This window comes from Phasianus colchicus, chromosome 6, assembly GCF_987193195.1.
Source record: "Phasianus colchicus chromosome 6, bPhaCol1.hap1.1, whole genome shotgun sequence".
NCBI classification, from domain to species: Eukaryota; Metazoa; Chordata; class Aves; order Galliformes; family Phasianidae; genus Phasianus; species Phasianus colchicus.
Window position 1 is genome coordinate 27,623,987 of NC_143441.1, and position 20,084 is coordinate 27,644,070.

The following is a 20,084-nucleotide window of genomic DNA, read 5'->3' on the forward strand; positions in this document are numbered from 1 at the left end:
CCATTAGCTAAGCATTTTTGTCAGCAATGAACATGCCACACTCGTAAAATTACATTTGCACCAGAAGAGGTGATCCACCAGAAGAGGTTATCACCACTGATGAACCACAGCATACACCTCCTCGGGGAGCTCACTATAGTCTCCATAAACATTCTGCTGCCATCTGTCACACAACAACAAAATGTAACAGAATACTGGTGGCAAGGTTCAACCTCTACTGTCATACCACCAACATCTCTCTCTGACATTGTGGGCCAATATAATAAAATTGGAGGCATTATTGAAACAGTCCTTGTTATTTAATATATTTTTAATTAAATTATATTGAATTACTATTTAAAACACATTTAATAATACAGTCACAATTGACATGTATTGCTTTCCATAACTGAGTTATTCTACGCTTGTAACTTGATTTCGTGACAAACTGTTCTTTTTCCCTTCTAAAGTCTGTTAAAATTAAATGTTGGGATGAAAAATCTAAGCAGAAGACAACAAAGGAGTTAAAAATGTACTATTAAAAAGCAGTTGTTTTCTTAGATCACTGTTACTGGATTATTCTCATATCTCAGACACACCTACACCAACTTTTCCAAGCTTATTACTGAAAATTCTTCCAACACAAAAGGGCACAATCACAGTTCAAATCGCCTTAATCTCCAAATGATGCATTTTTCACTAGATTTCACAGTCTTCCAGGTTGAACCAAGGGGACAGCATAGAAAATAAGAATTTAAAGGAGAAAATTATCAGTGAACAATCAGTGCAATTGTCTCACAGCAGATAACTATCAGTCTAAATCTGAAAGAATCAATTCATTACAGGTATCTGAATTAATGTAGCATTAGAAATATTGATATAACAGGGCATATAAAATCTAGTACTGCAATAAAAATATTTTCTACCTTATATGTTTAAACAAGGCATCTGCATCATCTATATACAAATACCTAAAGTCACTGTAAATTATAATTAAACCGAAAGTTTTCCTCCCATCAAACTAACTACCAGCATTACTACTTCTATCCTCTGTCGTGAGCTCTATGAACATTTATAACTCCAATAATTTCAAGCCATGTAGGTCCCATTGAATGCAGCTGTGTAAAAAATAAAAAGTAGGTATAAAATTGCATGCCAGTATACAATGCCCTCATTTTAGATGTTTAAGCAGGCAAGACAATAATTCATGATATATACAATTAGAATAATGTCATATTGAAAACTAAAACATAGATTACAAATTCAGTAATGATAAAATATTTTTTAACCAAGAGGAAAATACTATAATTACCATGTAAAAAATTAGATTAAAAAATTTAAAAGTACAAATTACATTCTTTATATGCTATCATAGGTAAAGACCCAGGAAAAAAAAAAGACTTCTTTCAGTCATCATTGTGCATTGTGTCCATCTGTTGTATGCAGCAGCCTACTGTCATGCTTTGGAAACACACATCAGCTTAGGGAATTCGAAATATCAAGACATATTACGGAAAAAGCAGGATACTGGCATACAGAATGAATAATGTACAGTGCATAAACAAATGTGTGAAAGATTCAGAACTAGGGGGTGCATGTTAAGAAGGTATTAAAATCAACAAGAAATCAGTAGATAATGTGGATTCCAACCCAAAGAAGGAAGTATTGTACTGAAAACACTTCCTTACAAAATCAGACAGTTAATAAATCTGTCCAAAATGAAACAACAAATGTTCAAAGGAAATTTGGCCAAGAACAGGATCAGTTTGTCAACCAAAAAGGGGAGAAAGTTCTCTGAAGTCTTCAGCGAAAACTGATGTGGAAGTTTCTATTATCAAGTTGGGAAAGCTAGAATTTGGCTAAATTTCACTTTCAAATAAGCACTTCATTTAAAAGCAACTCAGTAACAACTTGACAACAATATGAAACATAAAGAACATTAAGAAATACACTGACTGGACAATTTTGAAAATTCTCATTAAAAAAAATGAATTTGATACATGAGACAAATGAAATACTTTTGTTAAGGTCTAGGATTCTTACAGGACCCCACACCTGGGATCAGTTCCAGACACTGAAAGGAGATAATCTGTTTGCAAAGCAGTAAAGAAAACAAAGCAGCAAAGCACAGCAGCAAAGGAAATAGACTGCCATCAGTCATAGACACAGCAAGCTGGTATGTTAGTTTGCAAATGTGAAAGCAGAACGTTGAATGTGACAGACCTGGCGCATACATGACCTCTGACCACTACGGTCATCATTACCCCTCACTCCTTTGTCTGCAAGATGCATGCTTTAAACCTGCTTATCCAAAGAGAGCAGCAGAAAGAAGAATGCTCTCTTGGAGCAGTTTTGCTCTCCCGTGAAGAAAAGGAAAATCAACAGGATTCAGAACTGTTCAAAAGGAAATGGCAGTCCCTAAAAATCACAACTATGCACTCCTGTTAAATGCTAAGCATTTACTGAAATTTAACAGGAGGATAAAAGCTTATACTGTCACTTTTTCTATACAAAGGATCTCTCAGCATTATAAAAAAATTGAAAATAAATGAAACATTGGGATCATCTGTGGTCAGCAGTTGTGGTGAGCAACAGTTCAAGTATACACAACGTGAAAGCAAAATAGTATGGTTCTGGCTTTGATCAGATCATTTTTTATTTTTTATGTTTTAGTAAATCAATGACAATTTCTGAACGACAATTCCAGAAAGTTGTTTGAAAAGATGTATTTAAACATGAGGGGTGAGAGCACTGACATTTAAAAGCACTTAAGAAAGCTCTGCTTTCAGTTTCACTTTTGCTTACTACATTAATTGGTTAGAATTTCTCTTAATGTTTGCACATAAGCACTGCAAAGAGGCCCAGTACATCTGCTTATGCAGTTATATCTGTGCAAATTCCTACGTTTCACTACATTTGCATTCACTGCATCTGCTAGTAGACAGGATTGATGCTCTTTACTATGCTGGTGCTTCTGTACCTCTGGGCTGTCAAAGTAACACTGCTGTATTCATAGGGCTCCCTTTTGTCTCTCAGTTGCTAATATAACTGATAGTGATGGCACCACAAAATAATACTTTTCTCTATAAAGGTGAGCACAGGAAATTCATTCAGTACTTACTCCAAGTGCTCCTGGAGTTTTGAGGCACACCGTATCACATAATGGCACCATTAGGAAGGTATGCATTTCTGTCTGAGAATTTCATATAAGTAATTCAAAACTAGTCACAGAGTTCGCATTACAAAATAGATTATATTACTAAACACATACCTGCCTCTAACACTATTGGTACAATGACAATTTCTTTGTTGCCTAAAGTCTGGAGACATCCTCTGTGGAAGTCTATATATATAAACATCCAAAGTCTACATAAAACAAATGTATCAAGGTATGAATAAAAGGCTGCTTATAAACACAAAGAACCATTGATCACTGATGAATCTTCAATAATACTATCAAATACACTTTCATTACAGCAAGTAAAAAAGGAATGCTGAGTTTTATAAATTATGAGTAGGTTTTCTGAACGAAGAACTAGGAAAACTTCTAACACTTTCAGAGAAGAGTAACTTAATGAAATAATAAGAACACACATAAAGCAAACTACAGGTTTTCAAAAGCTTGAGGGAAAAAAAAGTTGAAGCTGCACAGCTAATGTGATCTTCCACATTTTACAAAGATGATAATTTTTAATCCATGTCCCCCAATCTTCATTAAGAGTTCAATGTTGCCAATATCCTTTGCCAATGGAAAAGTTATAATAGAGACAGTTGCAGAAAAACGCTTTTGACTTTGTTTTCTTTAATGGAAAAAAAAAAGCGACTGATGGAATCACAGAAGCATAAAATGACTTTAAATAAAGGTAAGGACAGTTAATTTAGACACCAGATGGCACACTCGCTCAACACAGATCAAAGCGAATACCTTGAATGGTAAATTTTGGTATTCATCAAAATGTATCTCTGGAATAATTATTTAATTTTCTATAAAGCTGGCAGTAATAAAAAGGGAACTGCCAAACAACAACAAAAAAAAAAATGGCAGTAAATCAATATATGATTAAAACAACAAATAAGTCAACCACGAAGCTTAATTACAAAGACTTCCAATTTCCTCTAAAAAAGGGGGAGGCTCTTTTTAGTTTCCTTTCTTGTAAGAAATTTTGTAGGAAATTTTTCTAACATTCCTGTCTCCATGCTGTGAAGATTTACAATCATTGGCAATTAACACTGAGCTACTGTTTCTAAGAACTCAGTATAAGAGTTTGAGAATTAGAAGGGCTACTTCACATCCAATAGGCAAAAAGGCAAAACAAAACAAAAAAAGAAACCAAAAAACCTGAAAAAACAATTCAGTTTGCTGATGCGAAAGAAATTATTTTCTGTAAAAGTTAACTTAAATGCCTACTTTGACAAGGTCTTAGTTGAAAAATTGCCATATGTCTATAGTTATATCATCCAAATATCATTTAGAGTATGTCCATCTTTTTATGTCTTTCCTAGTAAAAGTAACTTATCCATGAATTTCGTTTCTTAAAAATACAAATCAAAAGATTAAAAACAAACAAACAACTCGTCCTTCCCCAACCCCAAGTAATCTTATATTGTCCATTCACTTCAAACTTCGTTGAAGAGCTGCATTACTTCACTTTTCTTTCTGTCTTTCAAGCCCAAACAAGTAGTTCATAACTATCTCAATAACTGTCAAGCATTCATGTATTTGGCAGGCTGATAGATCTAGTTTCTGCATGTTTGAATTGATATGCCATAGATGGGTTTGAACTTTAGTATTAGAGGGGTAAAAAATAAAGGTAATTTACAACATTCTTTCTTATAAACACCTTTAGTTTCAGAAAACTGAGCAACTCCTGTTTTAGTTTTTTCTCATGTTCAATTAACAGCAACTTCCAAGGTGAATACTGCAAAGGCACAGCTACCTGATGATAGTTGCTTCATTTGGAATTCTACTCAAACTTCAATGAGCTGATCAATCATTGACAATGTCAACTAACATGACAGATAAGAGTTGTAATATTGTTTGCTGACTCTATGAAGCCCTGAACACTCAAACTGGAAATGTTTTTCCTATTTTCTTTCTGTAACCATCCCTTATTCAAAGCTTGTATCTATGACATCATGTAATTAAATTACACAATACATGTTTGGAAAGAACTTGCTTGAAATACTTCAGTTAAACACTAAATAACAATTGTTTATCTTTTAATACATGCGGTAAGAAAAAGAATATAATTATTCCTCATTTTGTATTTCAAACAAAAGCAAGAAATATTAACTTATTCTAAATTATACTATTTATTTGTAAAACAAAAGCAAAGTACACAATTCCCTAAGCTGAACAGTTTGTAGGTGCTCTGTCAGTATTTTTATTTCCTTTTAAAAACTAATCTACTTAAAAGCATAGCCCCTCAGGCACAGATTTGTTTTCTTTCATGTTCCAAACAACGAACAGCATACTGCTGGCAAATAAAATAATTCTTTTTACTTTAGTTTTTACTGCTTAACAGAAAAGCCACTGTCTGCTCACTGGATTTTATACAGAGTGATTACAGAAAAAAAAAAGTTATCAGATTTTCAGTTTTCAAGTAATGAAAATAAGAAAATCAGAAGATGGAATCATTTTTAAATCCCTTGAGAAACTATTCGATGTTCTAAATCCTTTACAAAAAGACAACTTCTCCATTTCAACAGTGGGCAAATGTTTGCATTTAAAAGGAACTAAAAATGGAATCTATACACACACACACTAATATGCTCATTAGAAGTACCCCAGAATTACAAGGAAAAGCATTCCTTACCACCTCTTACAGCACACAGCCAGCCCCAGATGCATAGTTTTGCTTTAAAAGATGTGACCTTTCTTACAGAAACTTCTTTATACTGCCAGAAGGCAGCACGCATACTAGATAAACCGGATACTTTCAAGTAAAAGAACTACTGAAATTACACTTAGAGATATTTTTTTCAAGGGACAAAAGCGGCATATTCATTTTGAAAAGAAGTACAATACCAGACTACCAAAATTATTTAACTGATGACAAGTTGGGTGAACAATCACCTGTGTTTTCTTTTTCATTCGAGGATATCAAAGGAAGTTGCAAGTTATAAAAAGCTGATTTGTGTTAATAAGGATAATCTTATGAGGGCTCTCATAAACTGAACATACATAATTGTATAGAAGAACAGCATTAATCCCTCAGCTTACTGCTCTAAAGCACTAGCTGTACCTCTTAGAAACATACACTATTAGACAGTCTTTTCTTTTAATCTTTGTAACAAAAATATCCAACATGAAAAAACTGTAGGTTCTGAGAGCAAACATTAAAACACATCTTCAGCTTTTTTACAAAAAAAAAACAATGTTTAGATAGCTCAGTTTATGCAAATTAGCTATTCACTAGCAACAGCAATAATGATTTATGAAGCTTATACAAGTATGAAATTGGAATTACAAGGATTATGGATTTAAATAGAACTAGTTTGAAAAGTTATCTATTGAAATCCAGGAAATTGCTTAAACAATTACTAAGATTACTGAATAAGGCTTGAATTGTATAAGCAAAAACACTGCTTATATTCTGTCTGCAAATTCAGCTCTTGTACAATAGACTAAAGACCTAAGATCTAGTCTGTTCACACTCAATAATACTTGTTTAGACTCAGATTCAGAGAACTTTGATTTTTAAATTTACCTTTGAGCATTTATGAATGATCTTACATGACCTTTTAAGGCAAGTTTAAAGTAAGAAATGCGTTCTCATAACTTCCTCTTTCATGTACAACATGCTAGGCACCCTCTCCAAAACAATATAGCCCAAAGGACTGCACATTCCCACTGTTGTCTCATTTACTTTGAAATGGTTTCTCCTGACATAAATGTTCTTTAATACAAATACCCCAAACAATGTGAAACCTAAGAGACTGAAATATTAGAGTACATTTACAGAGTTGTTTTTAAAAATTTACACAGCATTAAGTAATTTGTACGGTACATGCAAAATACTATCCTGACAAAATTTAGAGAACTGCACAAGCGAGAAGCGTGATCCTGACTCTGAATACCCTTCTCCAGTCATACTTCTCTCTCACTTCCAAATTCTAGAGGGATATTGAGTCCTCAGTGTTATACAGAAGCTGTGAATACCAGTGTATTCCCAATTGCCCCTGGTCTGTGGTCCTCTCGGTTCAGATTTAAAATTAGGCTGAACAGTGTAGTCCTAGTAGAAAACATAAATTTTCATTAGAGTCTCCACCTCCCTCTCAACCAGTTGGAAAATAAGTATAACTCACAGCTCTTCCCAGCCCAGCAATTAGTTATGAGCCAAGTTTCTGCACAAGCAGACTGAAGAAAGAAAGAAATGGCACCTCATTAAAAATAACACAAAGCATCCCATTCTAAAACTGCTTAGAAGCATCTTGAGACAGACTTAAGGCTAAGCAGTTAAGACACTTGAAACAAGAATACCCTGAAAATACTTCTAAGTTCAGACAAAGCAAAAAGTAGAAGAGATGATATGGGTTACAGAAGGTAAATAGATATACTAGTCATTGTTAAGAATAATGCAAAACAAAAACACTGGAAAGTAGACCAAAAAAATAATGGAAAAACAAATTTATTTTTTCTTTTAAAAAGAATTTCCCTGGGGAAAATAAAATCCCCAATAAAACTGAAGTCAGGAGGTTTGATGGAAAAAAAATAAAATATATATATACACACGTACATATGCATATATATTTGCAGAACTTAAATACACATAAGTAGATCAGATGAGAAACAATAGTATAATTCTTAATATTCCTCAAATGTCATCTTATTCTTCATAGCCAGATGGAAATGTGGAAAAAAAAGCTGTTACAATTATTCACTAAAAGCCTGTATTTTATTATGTCTACCAAATATGAGTTGCAAGACAAATTAATAATAAAATTTAGAAAGAAGACAGTCTAATATAGTATAGCGTTACATATACTTAGCATATAGAATTAGTTAATCACTTATCCCTACAATGCATGTAAAATTGTCACAGATATCAGCTAATACTACCTAATCCAAATTTATCAAAATAAAGATAGTAGAGCTTATCCACGATTTGTGCAAACAAAAAACAAAGAGTCAAATGCAATAAACAGCTGTAATTAAATCCAAACAGGTAAGATGCATTCTCTTTTCTTGGGTATGTAGTAACACCAAAACAAAAGCCTTCTCACAATTGAATCAACTGAAAATAAGTTTATGCAAAACACATGGAAATTCCCTTAAGAGCAACATACAATTCAGCAGTCTCTAATTGCACTTGTTGATTATAACTATAAACAAAGATGATTACACACTGCTAGGTAAGTGGGTTTGCCAATTTGCAAACAAATTTGCAAAACAAAATTAAATTGAATAAAATGTTCAGAGATATTAAGATGAGAGAACTGTGAACATATTTTCAAATTATTCACTTTTTTTCCCTCTGTATTTTAAAATATTTACACCAAGTAAATATACAAAGAAATACACAAAAGAGACACCAAGTACCCGGTCATCACTGTTAAACCATACCACAGAGAAGTTCTCTCCATAATCAGATAAAAATCTTTCCTTTCTAACAAAGAAGGTAGCTGGGAATCTCATACAACTTGGAGGTGTCTACAATGTCTTCCAAGATCAACACTTCTCATTTTGTTACATCACCTCAATGTACCAGTCTCATTAAAGAATTCAGCAGAGTTCAGAAAAAGAAACAAGCAAGGTATCAAGAGTGTAAAGTTCCTCTTCCACAGTTAAGCAAAAGGCAATGCTAATGACACACACACAAAAAAAAAGCCGATACATGAAAGCCAAGCAATCAGAGCTGAAGAGTTTAATCAGAGATAACTTTATCATAGGATACCATATCTTTCAAATTTGTGTTTTGTAGAAAAGACTGGAGAGAACTGAAAGATACCCTAAAAAGTCAATCAGAGGAACAAAGTATTTATCAGACAGGTAGCCATAATTCCTCCGCAGTGGAATGTTGTACTTTTCCAACATATTAGCCCATTCAAAGTAAATTTTAGCTGTGTGTTATATAATATCACGTGCGTTAATAGGGGAGGTACTAGATCTCCATGCAGCAACAGTGACAGATCATCACAGAGAAGGAAGCACTCAAGAACAACTACACAAACTTCTCTGCACTTAGCACAGAAGAAACATGGCCAGTATCACATAAGCAGAGTAATAAACTCTCATGGCTCCAGCCTGGTCTGGCCTAGTTCCATGACTAATATAATGAGAGACTGTGTCCAAAACTGAAGGCCTTACTCTAATGCTACAGGCAAGACAGCTAGGGAAGCACTCACCGCAGAGACAAGCAAAAAAAGAAACAGTCTTGTGACTCTCATTTTTTAATCTTTCCCTCTGAATGGAAAATGGAAATGGAATAATGAAGTCTTCTGAGAACTGAGTAGTTTGTTCCTACTCTTCTGAGAAAGGTACACGGAACTACTGTCAATCCACAGTACAACAGCATTAGCTCTAACTTCCAGTGTACTACATGGAATACCAATAACACAAATCATAAAATCACAATATAAAGCAATATTGCTTTCCTATAGATACGCATACTATACCTTACATCACCCTTCTATTACTAGTTGGAATGCCTGTCCTGCAGTACTTTTAGTTTTATTTCCCATAATCATGAATCTCTAACCCCTACCACTATATTAGGTTTAGACATGGGAAAGAAGAAAAATGAGAGATATTAAGAGTTCAGTAAACAGGAGGACCAGATTGTCTCTCTTCTGTACAAACATGACCACAGTCAGTTTAACTCATCCAGACAACTGTTAGGAACCTACTGATTCTCACATGTAAGAAAAAAAGGAATTTCAGTCAGTGAGAAGAAAGCGAACAAAAAGTTTCTGCTCTGTAGGTGTTCAGTTATTCATAAATTTTTAATTTTGTGAAGAGTCTAAATAGTTACAGCTAAATTAATTGTTTTGGCTTGAGTAAGGAGTTGGACTCAATGATTCTTATGGGTCCTTTCCAATTTGGGTTATTCTATGATTCTATTCTTCTATTCTTAAAGTTGTTCTTAGTCACAGATTAGGAAAAGGAAACTATTGTGTAAAACAAACCTGCAGCCCAAACATTCCAGATATGTTGAAATTTATTTAAACCAAACATTTAGAAGAAAAATACCTACTTAATCCCATTAAGGTATACACAGAGGAGTTAAGTGTGGTGTATCGATTAGTACAAATGTCAGAAGTTAGAAAATGCCTCTGAGGAAAATGAAGTTCTAACCAGTGTAACCCACTACACGTTAGAGGAAGTGTATCTAACCCTAAATTGAGTGGATTTAGGTACGTCCTAAGACTGGCAGTATTTTGGAAGTACCACAGTTTACCTGTGAATAACTACAAATGACAAAAGGGTCATTTGAACAAGAGTTCTTCCCTAAAGTGGACCAAAAAGTCCTTTGATAACATTTATGTACATTTCGTAAGTGATGTGACATATCACACAAAAAACGTTGTTGTATGAGTAAAACAAAATTTTAAGCAGTAGAACACTAGAAAAACACAATGGAATACAGAGATTAATGCTAAGGTCTACTCTCAAGTAAAAAAAAAGTTAAGTATTTCTTGAACCTAAGAAGCAACAGTTCTTCTAAAAAAAATAAACAAAAGCAAGCAAAAAAAAAAGAAAAAAATAAAACCCATCACCAAACAAAAATGAATGAAAAAACTCTCAGCACCATCCAACAGGAAAGTTAACAGCAAACATAGTGGCAAGGAAGTGACATACAAGGTCTATGCAGTGAGTTTGCAGGTTATTCACACATACAAAAAATAAATTACTTTTCAATTGTAATGTATATCTACCTGAGCATATGAGAACAAAGTGACTGCACTATTAAAGCAAAAAAACACTCGTAAAGGATAAGCTTAAGTGCAAACATAACCTTCTGTTTTTCTGTAATCAACAAGGGCCTTAGAGACCAAGCTGACTGGAAAAGCTTCCACAACTCTTCAGTTCAGAATTCTGTATCACACATGATTATTTACTTTAGCAAAATTGCATTTTCAACACATGTAACAAAGCCTTATTCAACTTAAGTAATAAAAATTATTATATCCATATTTTTATATTTAAAATCATAATATAATATTCAAGATGCCTGAAAGATAAGTTATTTTAAACAAAACTATTACAAATATAAAGCTGCATAACAATAACTCAGCTATTATTTACCGTATTTCTGATTGGAATTTTCTTCGGTTCTGGTGGCACATCCTGAGGAACAAATTTCACTGGTTCCTTAATCTGCCTCCGTGATCTTTTGGTCCCATCTGGTAAGGTTTCCATGGCAATATCAGCTTCCATGTCACTGCTACCTGCCTGGTCACACTCTGAGCACTGCCTGCAAAGTGAAAGGTTTTTTTTTTTTTTTATTTAAAACTGCAGTCACAAAAGCACAAAAACAAATGTTTTGAGGTAAAAAAAAAAAAAAAAAAGAAAAAGTGTTTGGGTTTTAAAGAAGTCAGTAAAGCCAATAGCAACTAAAAGAATCTCTCAAATATATGATAACTTGGTCATCTGCACATAAAAACAGCAAAACGCTCTGCTGCTGTGCTTGTATTTTGACAGTACTCGTATTTTGAAAACCAAGATTTTAGAAGTAGAAGGTCTTGTTTCAGTATTCGTATTCTACCATATCCCCATTTTTAATGGTGTTTGCTGGTCTGTAATCTATCAATTATTGAAAACTCTGCTGTAGTTTAATCTCTACAACGATACACTGATGACAGCATCCTGTCGAGAGTGGTCTTTAGCAGCAGGGATTTAGAAAAAAATATCTATTTTGAACATCAATTGTAAAATCTATTTCCTAATGGAGAAGATTTTAAATCTAAGAAAAAGTTACGCAATAACAATCTTTGAACAATAAGTTGAAAAAATATGCCTGTTGAATTTCTGAGGAAGTACCTAATCACAGTCTGAACTTCAAAGTGTACCTTGTCTGAGGAAATGCTATTGACAAGCTCCAGGACAGGAATAACAAGATGGGAAGTCATCAAGTTTTGTTCTCATTTGCAGAAATGACTCATTTTACGTAAAGATATAAATGCAGATGGTAACTAAAAAAATATGTTAAATGAAAATTTTAAAAATGATATACTGATGGAGGATGAGTAAACTGATGATAAAGGATTTGCATTTTTCCTCACATATATTTTTTCAACTCAGCAAACTATAAGTCTTTTCAAGCAAATTCTAATTCATCACTGTTTTTGTATATTCAAAAAATTCCTTTAGTTGTAACAACTAGAAAATAAAAATGTTATTAATTGGCATTTAAAGAGATACATACGTTATCAAAATGAAGTTGCAAATTTGCTCTGCAAGGAGACAAACCAAAACAAACGTACTTCATTATTTGTAGTTAAATGTTAATAAATGACTTGAGAGAAGTCATGCCCATCACACAACAAACTAAAAGAACAAATGTTGTGTATGTACTGATTTCTTCATCTATGAATGTTCAATGTTCAACAGAAAGAGTTTTGCTCCTGTAATATCAATTCATTTAATCATAAGAAGCTAACAATCTTGCCTTTATTTTGAAATGCCATTGCTGACTAACGGTATATTGCTTTTACTCCAAATTCCAATTCCTGTTTAACTCAACAGAAGAGTACCACAAATACTACATACAAAATGCCTTTATACTGCATTTTTTAAAAAGGTTGCTTCTGATGCATGCTTCCATAACTTTTTTTTTTTTTAAACATACCAACTGAAAAAAAAAACCACAAAAAAGAAGTCCATCCCACTGATGGTCTTACAGTCTATTCCAATAGGAATCAAGTCAAATTAAACATCTGGCTACACCTACAGCTACAGGCAGTGGTTGCAGTCTGCTAGACAAACCTGTGGTTGACAAGGTATACTGCAGAGGGTCTAATCCTGGACTGAGGAGTCATTACTAGTGTGGCCTTGGTGAAATCAACACATTTCTGCTTTAATTTTTCAATTATTTAAGATAATTGCTTCTGCATTATAATGTTATGAAGATTCATCTTTCTTATTGTTAATGCACTTCAGTTCACTAAAAACAGGGCACATGATAGTGCTAGTGGCGTTTACTGATCTAGAAAAACAGAAGTACTACAAAGCAGACTGCAGGAAAGTTATCACTATATGAAGATTTCATTAACAAAACACAAGAAAGTCAGCCCTTCGTTAACACTGCAACACCAGTCACATTTATATGGAAAGCACAACTAAAATCATTTGTTATGATCTGCTTACGCTGACGTATGCAGTAGATGTGAAACTGTTCCTAACGTGCTAATCTGAGCAATTCTCACAAAAAAAAAATCCCCTATGTTATGGTAAAAGCATGTACTGTATGTAAATTAAAAAAACCGCAAAACAATTAAAGAGCTGCATTAAAAATGCTTTGTAAAAAAAAAAACAGTGATAGGATCTTATGAAAATGTCTGGAGCTGGGAACCTAGTCTGTTGAATCTGACACTCTGAATCATTAACATTCCCATTGTTTAGCTGTAAACTGCTAAAAGGGAAAGACATTTTACTCTTCCCTCCATAAGCTCAGGCAATTGCACAGAAAACAAACTATGCAGCCCTGTAAAGTACTCTAATTTCACTAGGGCCCTATTTGAACACAAATATGTTACTGTAATTCTGATGGAGAAGATAATAAGCATTTAATCCAAGAGCTACGATACTACCTGCAGGTTTCTGAAATTCCATTTTTACAACAAAGCTTACTCTGAAACAGGTGGTAAAAGTCTCACAGCAATCAAAGAAAAAAGGAAGCTATACAAAAAGAAAGCTGCAAAACCACAGCATGTTGGGAGGCAGGGGATAAACACACAGAACAAAACCTTGCTAATACACCAAAGATGAAGGGAAAAAAAAGTTACAAACACGAACTTCCAAGGAAACTCTCAATTTACTGAAATAGTCTCTACTGTCACTGGTAACTACATCTTATCAACCCTTTTATAAAACAGTCAAGCTATAAAGTTGTTTTGTTGTTAGCTCCCAAAGGATCCACAGAAAAGCTATTACAGAAATCCAGTCTTCTATGTTGGAAACAATCTTCTTAACTTTCAGTTCCTATTATGGTTTATTTCAACATTGTTTTGAATTTAAAGTACTCCTTTTTTCCATTCTGCTATTTAATTCCAATATATTCATAGAAAGCACAGAACTCCCATTCCTTCTCCGGCAATGCTTAAGTCATGTTCATTTTATTTTGTCTCTTCAATGACAATCAGTGAATTGAGAACCTATCACAACAGGTCATCTTTCCATCTGTTCTGACTATGTCTTAATTAGCAAGTATTGCTATGCAGCACAAGTAACTCGATAGGAAAAACAGTGCTGAAGATTCTATTTCTGTACATGGCTTTTGTTTTGCTTTTACTCTGGATTTGCTTAATTTAGCCTCAGGGAAAATCAGTAGTTGAATGTAATAATCTTCTGGTCTCATCTGAAAAGAATGCAGTAACCACGTTCCATGGTCCACAATGTTAACTGCAAAGCAGCAAGTGATTTACTCCAAGCTGCACATTAAAATGATGAAATAGATTTGCCCCCTGTAGAAAACAGGAGACCACAACTGAACATAATGTTCTGGGCATATTATCCATGTCTTACACCAAAGCACCACAGCATGGCTTAACAGAAGTTTCCTATAATTCAGATGTGATTTTTTGTTCTTTTTTAAACTTACTGTAAAAACCCCGGTAGTATGAGTAAGGTAAAATCCATTACATTATTGGACATCAACTAATCCTGACAAGAGACTTGACAGCCAAAAAGACATTTTCAACACAAAAGCCTACTCAACAGAAGTATGACTTACATTTTCCTTAAATGACCATTAAAGACATAATTCTGAGAGCTTTCATGTTGACTGATATAATGCTGCTTTCTTGCTTCCTTTTATGTGAAAATAACTAAAAAAAAAAAAGCCTTCTACATTTTTTCAAAGGCAAAAACAAACGTCAAATTTAAACAAAAGTTAAATGAAGGTACTGCAAGATCTTATTCCCATGAAAAATGGCATTATTCAAATCTTCAGACATCTGGTTATGTATTGGTCATACAAAAAACATTTCCCTTCATCAAGAAAGATAACACTACGACGGTGTTATTACAACTGCCATAAATCCATGATGCAGATACAAGTTGTTGTTTTTCATACTACAAAACATTTTAAGTCTCATGAAAACATTTTAGGGCAAGCACCTTAAGACCAAAGAGTTCTTTCTTCTCACAAAGTTTTAGAAAATAAGAGCATGAATATATATTTCAACCTAGAAATAGATAAAAATGAAGAACTTAAGGCCTACATGACCAATAATACAAGTAGAAGGAACACTCTGAAATTATCTTTGTGGAGTGGGGACATCTAGAAATACTTTGAAATTATAATTTGGGCTTTGTTTAATGAATCTGCCCTTAAAAATTGCCACAGTTTTAATCTTTTTCTTACATTTAATAGTGGATTTATTTCAACGATTCCAAAATCCTTTTTTTAAGCAGCAATGTAAATTCCTAAAAAACAGTGAGCATGAAATGGTCAAAAATAAAGAACAATTAACCAATCCACATAGTGGCACACACATAAGCTGAATCATTTGGTATTCTCAAAAAAAAAAAAAAGGCTAAGTAACTAAGTACATGGACCAAAGATTAAATAAATATGTAGGTATAAATTATATGACAGGTAATTTGTTGCCAAACCTCTTATAAAGGCTTAATTTAGTAATTATAAGGTAAATTATTACCAGTGATAATGAAATGGAAAACAAAAATCAAGAAAATTATTTTCAACTATTTTCTGTTTTCAATGTGGATTAAAGTCAATACTTTTAATCACTTTAAATAAAATATTTCAACCTGACTAACATTTCAAGGAATTTCTCATAACAGCCATTTTCTTACTTAACCCCTTTGCTTAAATTCACATTATATTCTACAGAAATATCTGAAAAGTACATCAAAAAAATCTGCATTTTTATTCACTGCTTAATCAAAAGATTAAAAATTTATTCACAACAGCAGGAGGGAAAAACCTGCTGAACTCCAACTTAGATTAAGGGTTCGTTCAATATACTCTCTACTGATCCTGAAAAGAATACATAAAGGCATGTAAATGATGAAAAGAATGTAATCAATACAGATCAATTTGTCTGCTATAATCTCACTCTCTAGAATAAGTCTTAGCTAATTAGAAGTAAAAGCAAACTCTGTGATCTGAGGTATAACTGAAGCACAAATTAACAACAAAGATAAGTCAGAACTTTGAAATAACAGCATGTGCTACCTGTCCTATTCTGTCTTTAACAACTATTGAGAATTATAGTTTTACATCTTTGACCAATGGCTGTGAGCGAGTCTTTTCAACTCAAGTTAAAAAGCAGGAAAAAAAAAAAAAAAAAAAATCAAGAACATCCTGTAAAAAAATTTCCATGTAACTGCTTCATAAATTTGACCAAATATATGATTAGAATTTCTTCAAAATAGCCAGAAGTTCAAAATCATAGACTGTGTTGAATAATTTAAGGGAAACTATGTTCAGAAAAAATTTAGTGAGTGAATCTAAGCTTTTCAGCTTTTCAAGTAAATCTCAAATTACTAAGTTTACTAGTATAAATTCAGGCTGTATCGTCTTATGATAAAACAAAGAGAAAAAGAGAAAAAGAGACCTCCCATTTCAGGTATCAGCCACCTTGATCTGCACACAATATATCATCAAAATAACGCAAAAAAGATTATTTAGATGTTCTTCGGAAGTCTAAAGAAAAATGTAAGTGACATATTAAGAAAAACAGAAGCAGAGTTTTCTTGATTATAATCACTAAACTGTACTTTCAGAAGGAATTCTTAGTATATACTCATCTGGTATCTTAACATTCAGACTAGGTGATGTTAATTCCTAGAGATGCTGTACACTAAATTCTTTCAGGATAAAAATTGTTTCTGACACGCTTCAGAGCACTTTAGAAACATGCAGAACAGAGTAGTACACTAATTTTAGTGTAATTAGAAATCAGCACCTCTACACTTTAGCAGTTCTCTATTATAACACTTAGCTTTTGTTCTGCTCCACTCCCATAAAAATAATTTTAATCCATGGAAATGTAACTGTAGTAAGTACATTTATACATGTGCTTTTGCCACTGCAGAAGACAGAGTTAACCTCAGTGCTTTCCTATATTGCAATAAAATGATCTACCACTAACAAGTTTACTTTTAATAACTTACAAGTATTTTCTTAAAGATCTAGACAGAAGAGCTATGTATCTGTGCCCTGAGACAAACAAAACCAAGTCGTTCATTTCCTGTGGTTTTCTACTATTATTACATATCATTGTCAATAATCACAGAACACAAAAGCTAAGAAAAGTAAAGCTGTAACCTATTTGTATGAGGATACTAATGAGCAATCTTTGCCACATTACATTTTACCTTCAGTCATCACTGCTGAAAATAAAATAACCCACCTAAGATAGCAAAATTAAAAAAAAAAAAAAAACAATTTGCTAGCTAGTTCATGTTTATGTCATACTTTAAGTATAGATGTAATGTAAGATAAAGCACCAATTGCATTCTTACCAGTAACTGTTCTTGGTCTTCCTGGGCATCCTTGTAAGAGGTGGATCCAGACAACCAAGATGATAATGGAGTTTACAAGTGTCACACAGTAACAGTAGGTGCTGATCATGATTCTTCTTGCAAATTCCACAACTTTTTAATGCAGGCAGTAGAAAAACATTATAATTACATTTGAAATTACAAAGAGCAAATGACAGTTTCAGTATCAGCATGTGGCAACTATTTTCTTGTAAGTGCATAACTATTTTTATGGAACTTCTATCTATATACAGTAAAGAATAAAAGGCACCTAATATAGTTAACAATAAAGAGATCTTCAATCTAATTGTTAAGGACTTTTAACCAGTAAGTAATTGCTTGATAATCAGACAAAACATATCAATGGCAAATGGAAAAGAATACTACCTTTGCTATCTAAATACTTAAACAGAGAAATTATACTGCGACTATCAGTCTTAGTAATCAGACATTTCAATAATGCAAAGACTTCAAAACAGGTCTGTGCTGCTACTGCGCTAGGCAATATACCAGCTAATAGGAAATTACATTTCATTATTATTATTTTAATGGAATTAATATTTTCATTCAATTATTTCCAAAGGATCAGATGTTTATTTGTTTCCTTATAGGAGGAGCTAAATGACTAGACTGTGAATGAAACAGAATGTAACTTCCATTGTTTGTCTACATGTGTAAAACTGTGAAACCCTCACCGGTCTCACATGTTCTCAAGATTTCAGCCTCCCACAGTACTAGAACTAACTTTTACATCTTCTTTGTTTATCCTAATAGCTGGGCAAGATACTGTTTATATTCTGTGGTTAGAGGAATGACGGATGCCCTCTCCATAAGCCAGACTGCCACTTCTCAGCTGGCAGCAAGATAAATATGGTTAAGAGTACAGTCATGTTCTGAGATACCCTAGTATATATACCACCTTTAAGGTTACTTAAAATCTCATCAGTAGCTTTGTAACAAACAGCAGGTGAAATAAAGTTTACAGTAACAAAATAAGTGAATATTTTCTTAGGAAAAACTGAAAAAAGAAAGCATAAGTAGGGAAATTTGAAAAACAAGATATCCCAAAGAATTTGACAATCCAAATAAAAAATAAATAAAAAGTAAATATTCTTATATGATAGGTACATTATGCATCCAGCCAGTGACTAAACAGTAGCAGCACTGTTCACAAAATCATCAATACGGATGATTACATTGAAAAAAAAACAAGACAACCAGTTAAAAAATTTTGTATCACGCATTAAAAAAAGACATTATCAGTTGTAAGGTTACCTTTGTTCTCAAAGCACTGCTATCATGTTAGCAAAGAAAAAGCTCACTGCTGTATGCGAAGGGGAATAAATGATTATTTCCTCAACACAGCCTACAGAAGTAACGCATTTAAGACAATTCTGAAGCATTTTGCTAATCAAAATTTAAACAAACTATTTTCTCTTACTAATTTTTTGAAACTGCAACTTAACAAAAGATGTATCTATTCTGTCAAGACTTCATTACTTGCCTATAAAGTACAGCTGGGAGTGTAGATGTCTTTTGTGTTCCTCCTTCCTTTTTACTTGGTTTTCTTTCCTTAGGAGCACGTAAAATTGCAGGTATGTTCAATTTCTATTGGATTTGAACAAACACAGTACAATGAGTCTTGGGACTTTTAAAGAATTTCATTCCAATCTCAATGCATGAAGAACAAGACACAAACTGAATGGAAAATGGCTTAGCCAGCTATTCTACAAACAAAAGCAACTACGGATGTTTACAATACAAATTCATATTGGGGTAAAGTAATATTATACTCATTTTTCAATTCAGTAAGCACAATGAACTACTAGCACTTAAAAAATCATTTCAAGCTTTAAGACAGAAGGAAGGATAAGTATGTATAGGTCTACTAATACATACTTTCCTAAAAAGTAAGGAAAAGCAAAATTCACAAAACTGACAGAATAAGGGTAAGACAGTTTGCTTTTCACCCAACATTCCTACTACATTGATGCTCGATAGGTTAATTAGAAAAATTATCTTATTGGACCAAGCCTTCCACAAAGCAGACAAGATTCTCATCGGATTTCTAGTAATCTGCAGTATGCTGGCTTCCCAGACAGCAGCCATCTATCAAAGTCATTTCTCAGCAGCCCCGTGGGTCTGCATCTGTTCAACCAACTGGAAAAAAAGTCATGCAAGCTGTGCAAAAGAGTTCTACTTTTTCTTTTTTTTTTTTTGTAACATTTGCACCAGGAAATATATTTGTGAATACTTTTTTCAAACCCATCTAAAAAGGAGATAAAAAATCCTTATCTAAAAGATGCAATGCAATGTATTGCTTGAAGTATTTTTTTCACAAGTAGGAGCAATAAGCTGACCAAAAAGAACAAGAAAAAAAGAACATCCAACATAGTATGAACTATAGCACTGCAAACAAAGGCTACGTTTTATT

At 33.2% G+C, this 20,084-nt stretch overlaps 1 protein-coding gene across 1 annotated transcript in view; it reads right to left on the bottom strand.

Moving 5' to 3' along the window:
• Positions 1 to 20,084, bottom strand: part of PHF14 (PHD finger protein 14) — a 163,535-nt gene that overhangs the window by 97,170 nt on the left and 46,281 nt on the right. Inside the window, exons 13-15 of the mRNA XM_090142134.1 lie at positions 19,155 to 19,258; positions 17,633 to 17,764; positions 11,228 to 11,396 (exon numbers count right to left, since the gene is read on the bottom strand). Of these exons, the coding sequence (XP_089998260.1) occupies positions 11,228 to 11,396; positions 17,633 to 17,764; positions 19,155 to 19,258 (405 nt within the window). The remainder of the gene's footprint in view (positions 1 to 11,227; positions 11,397 to 17,632; positions 17,765 to 19,154; positions 19,259 to 20,084) is intronic.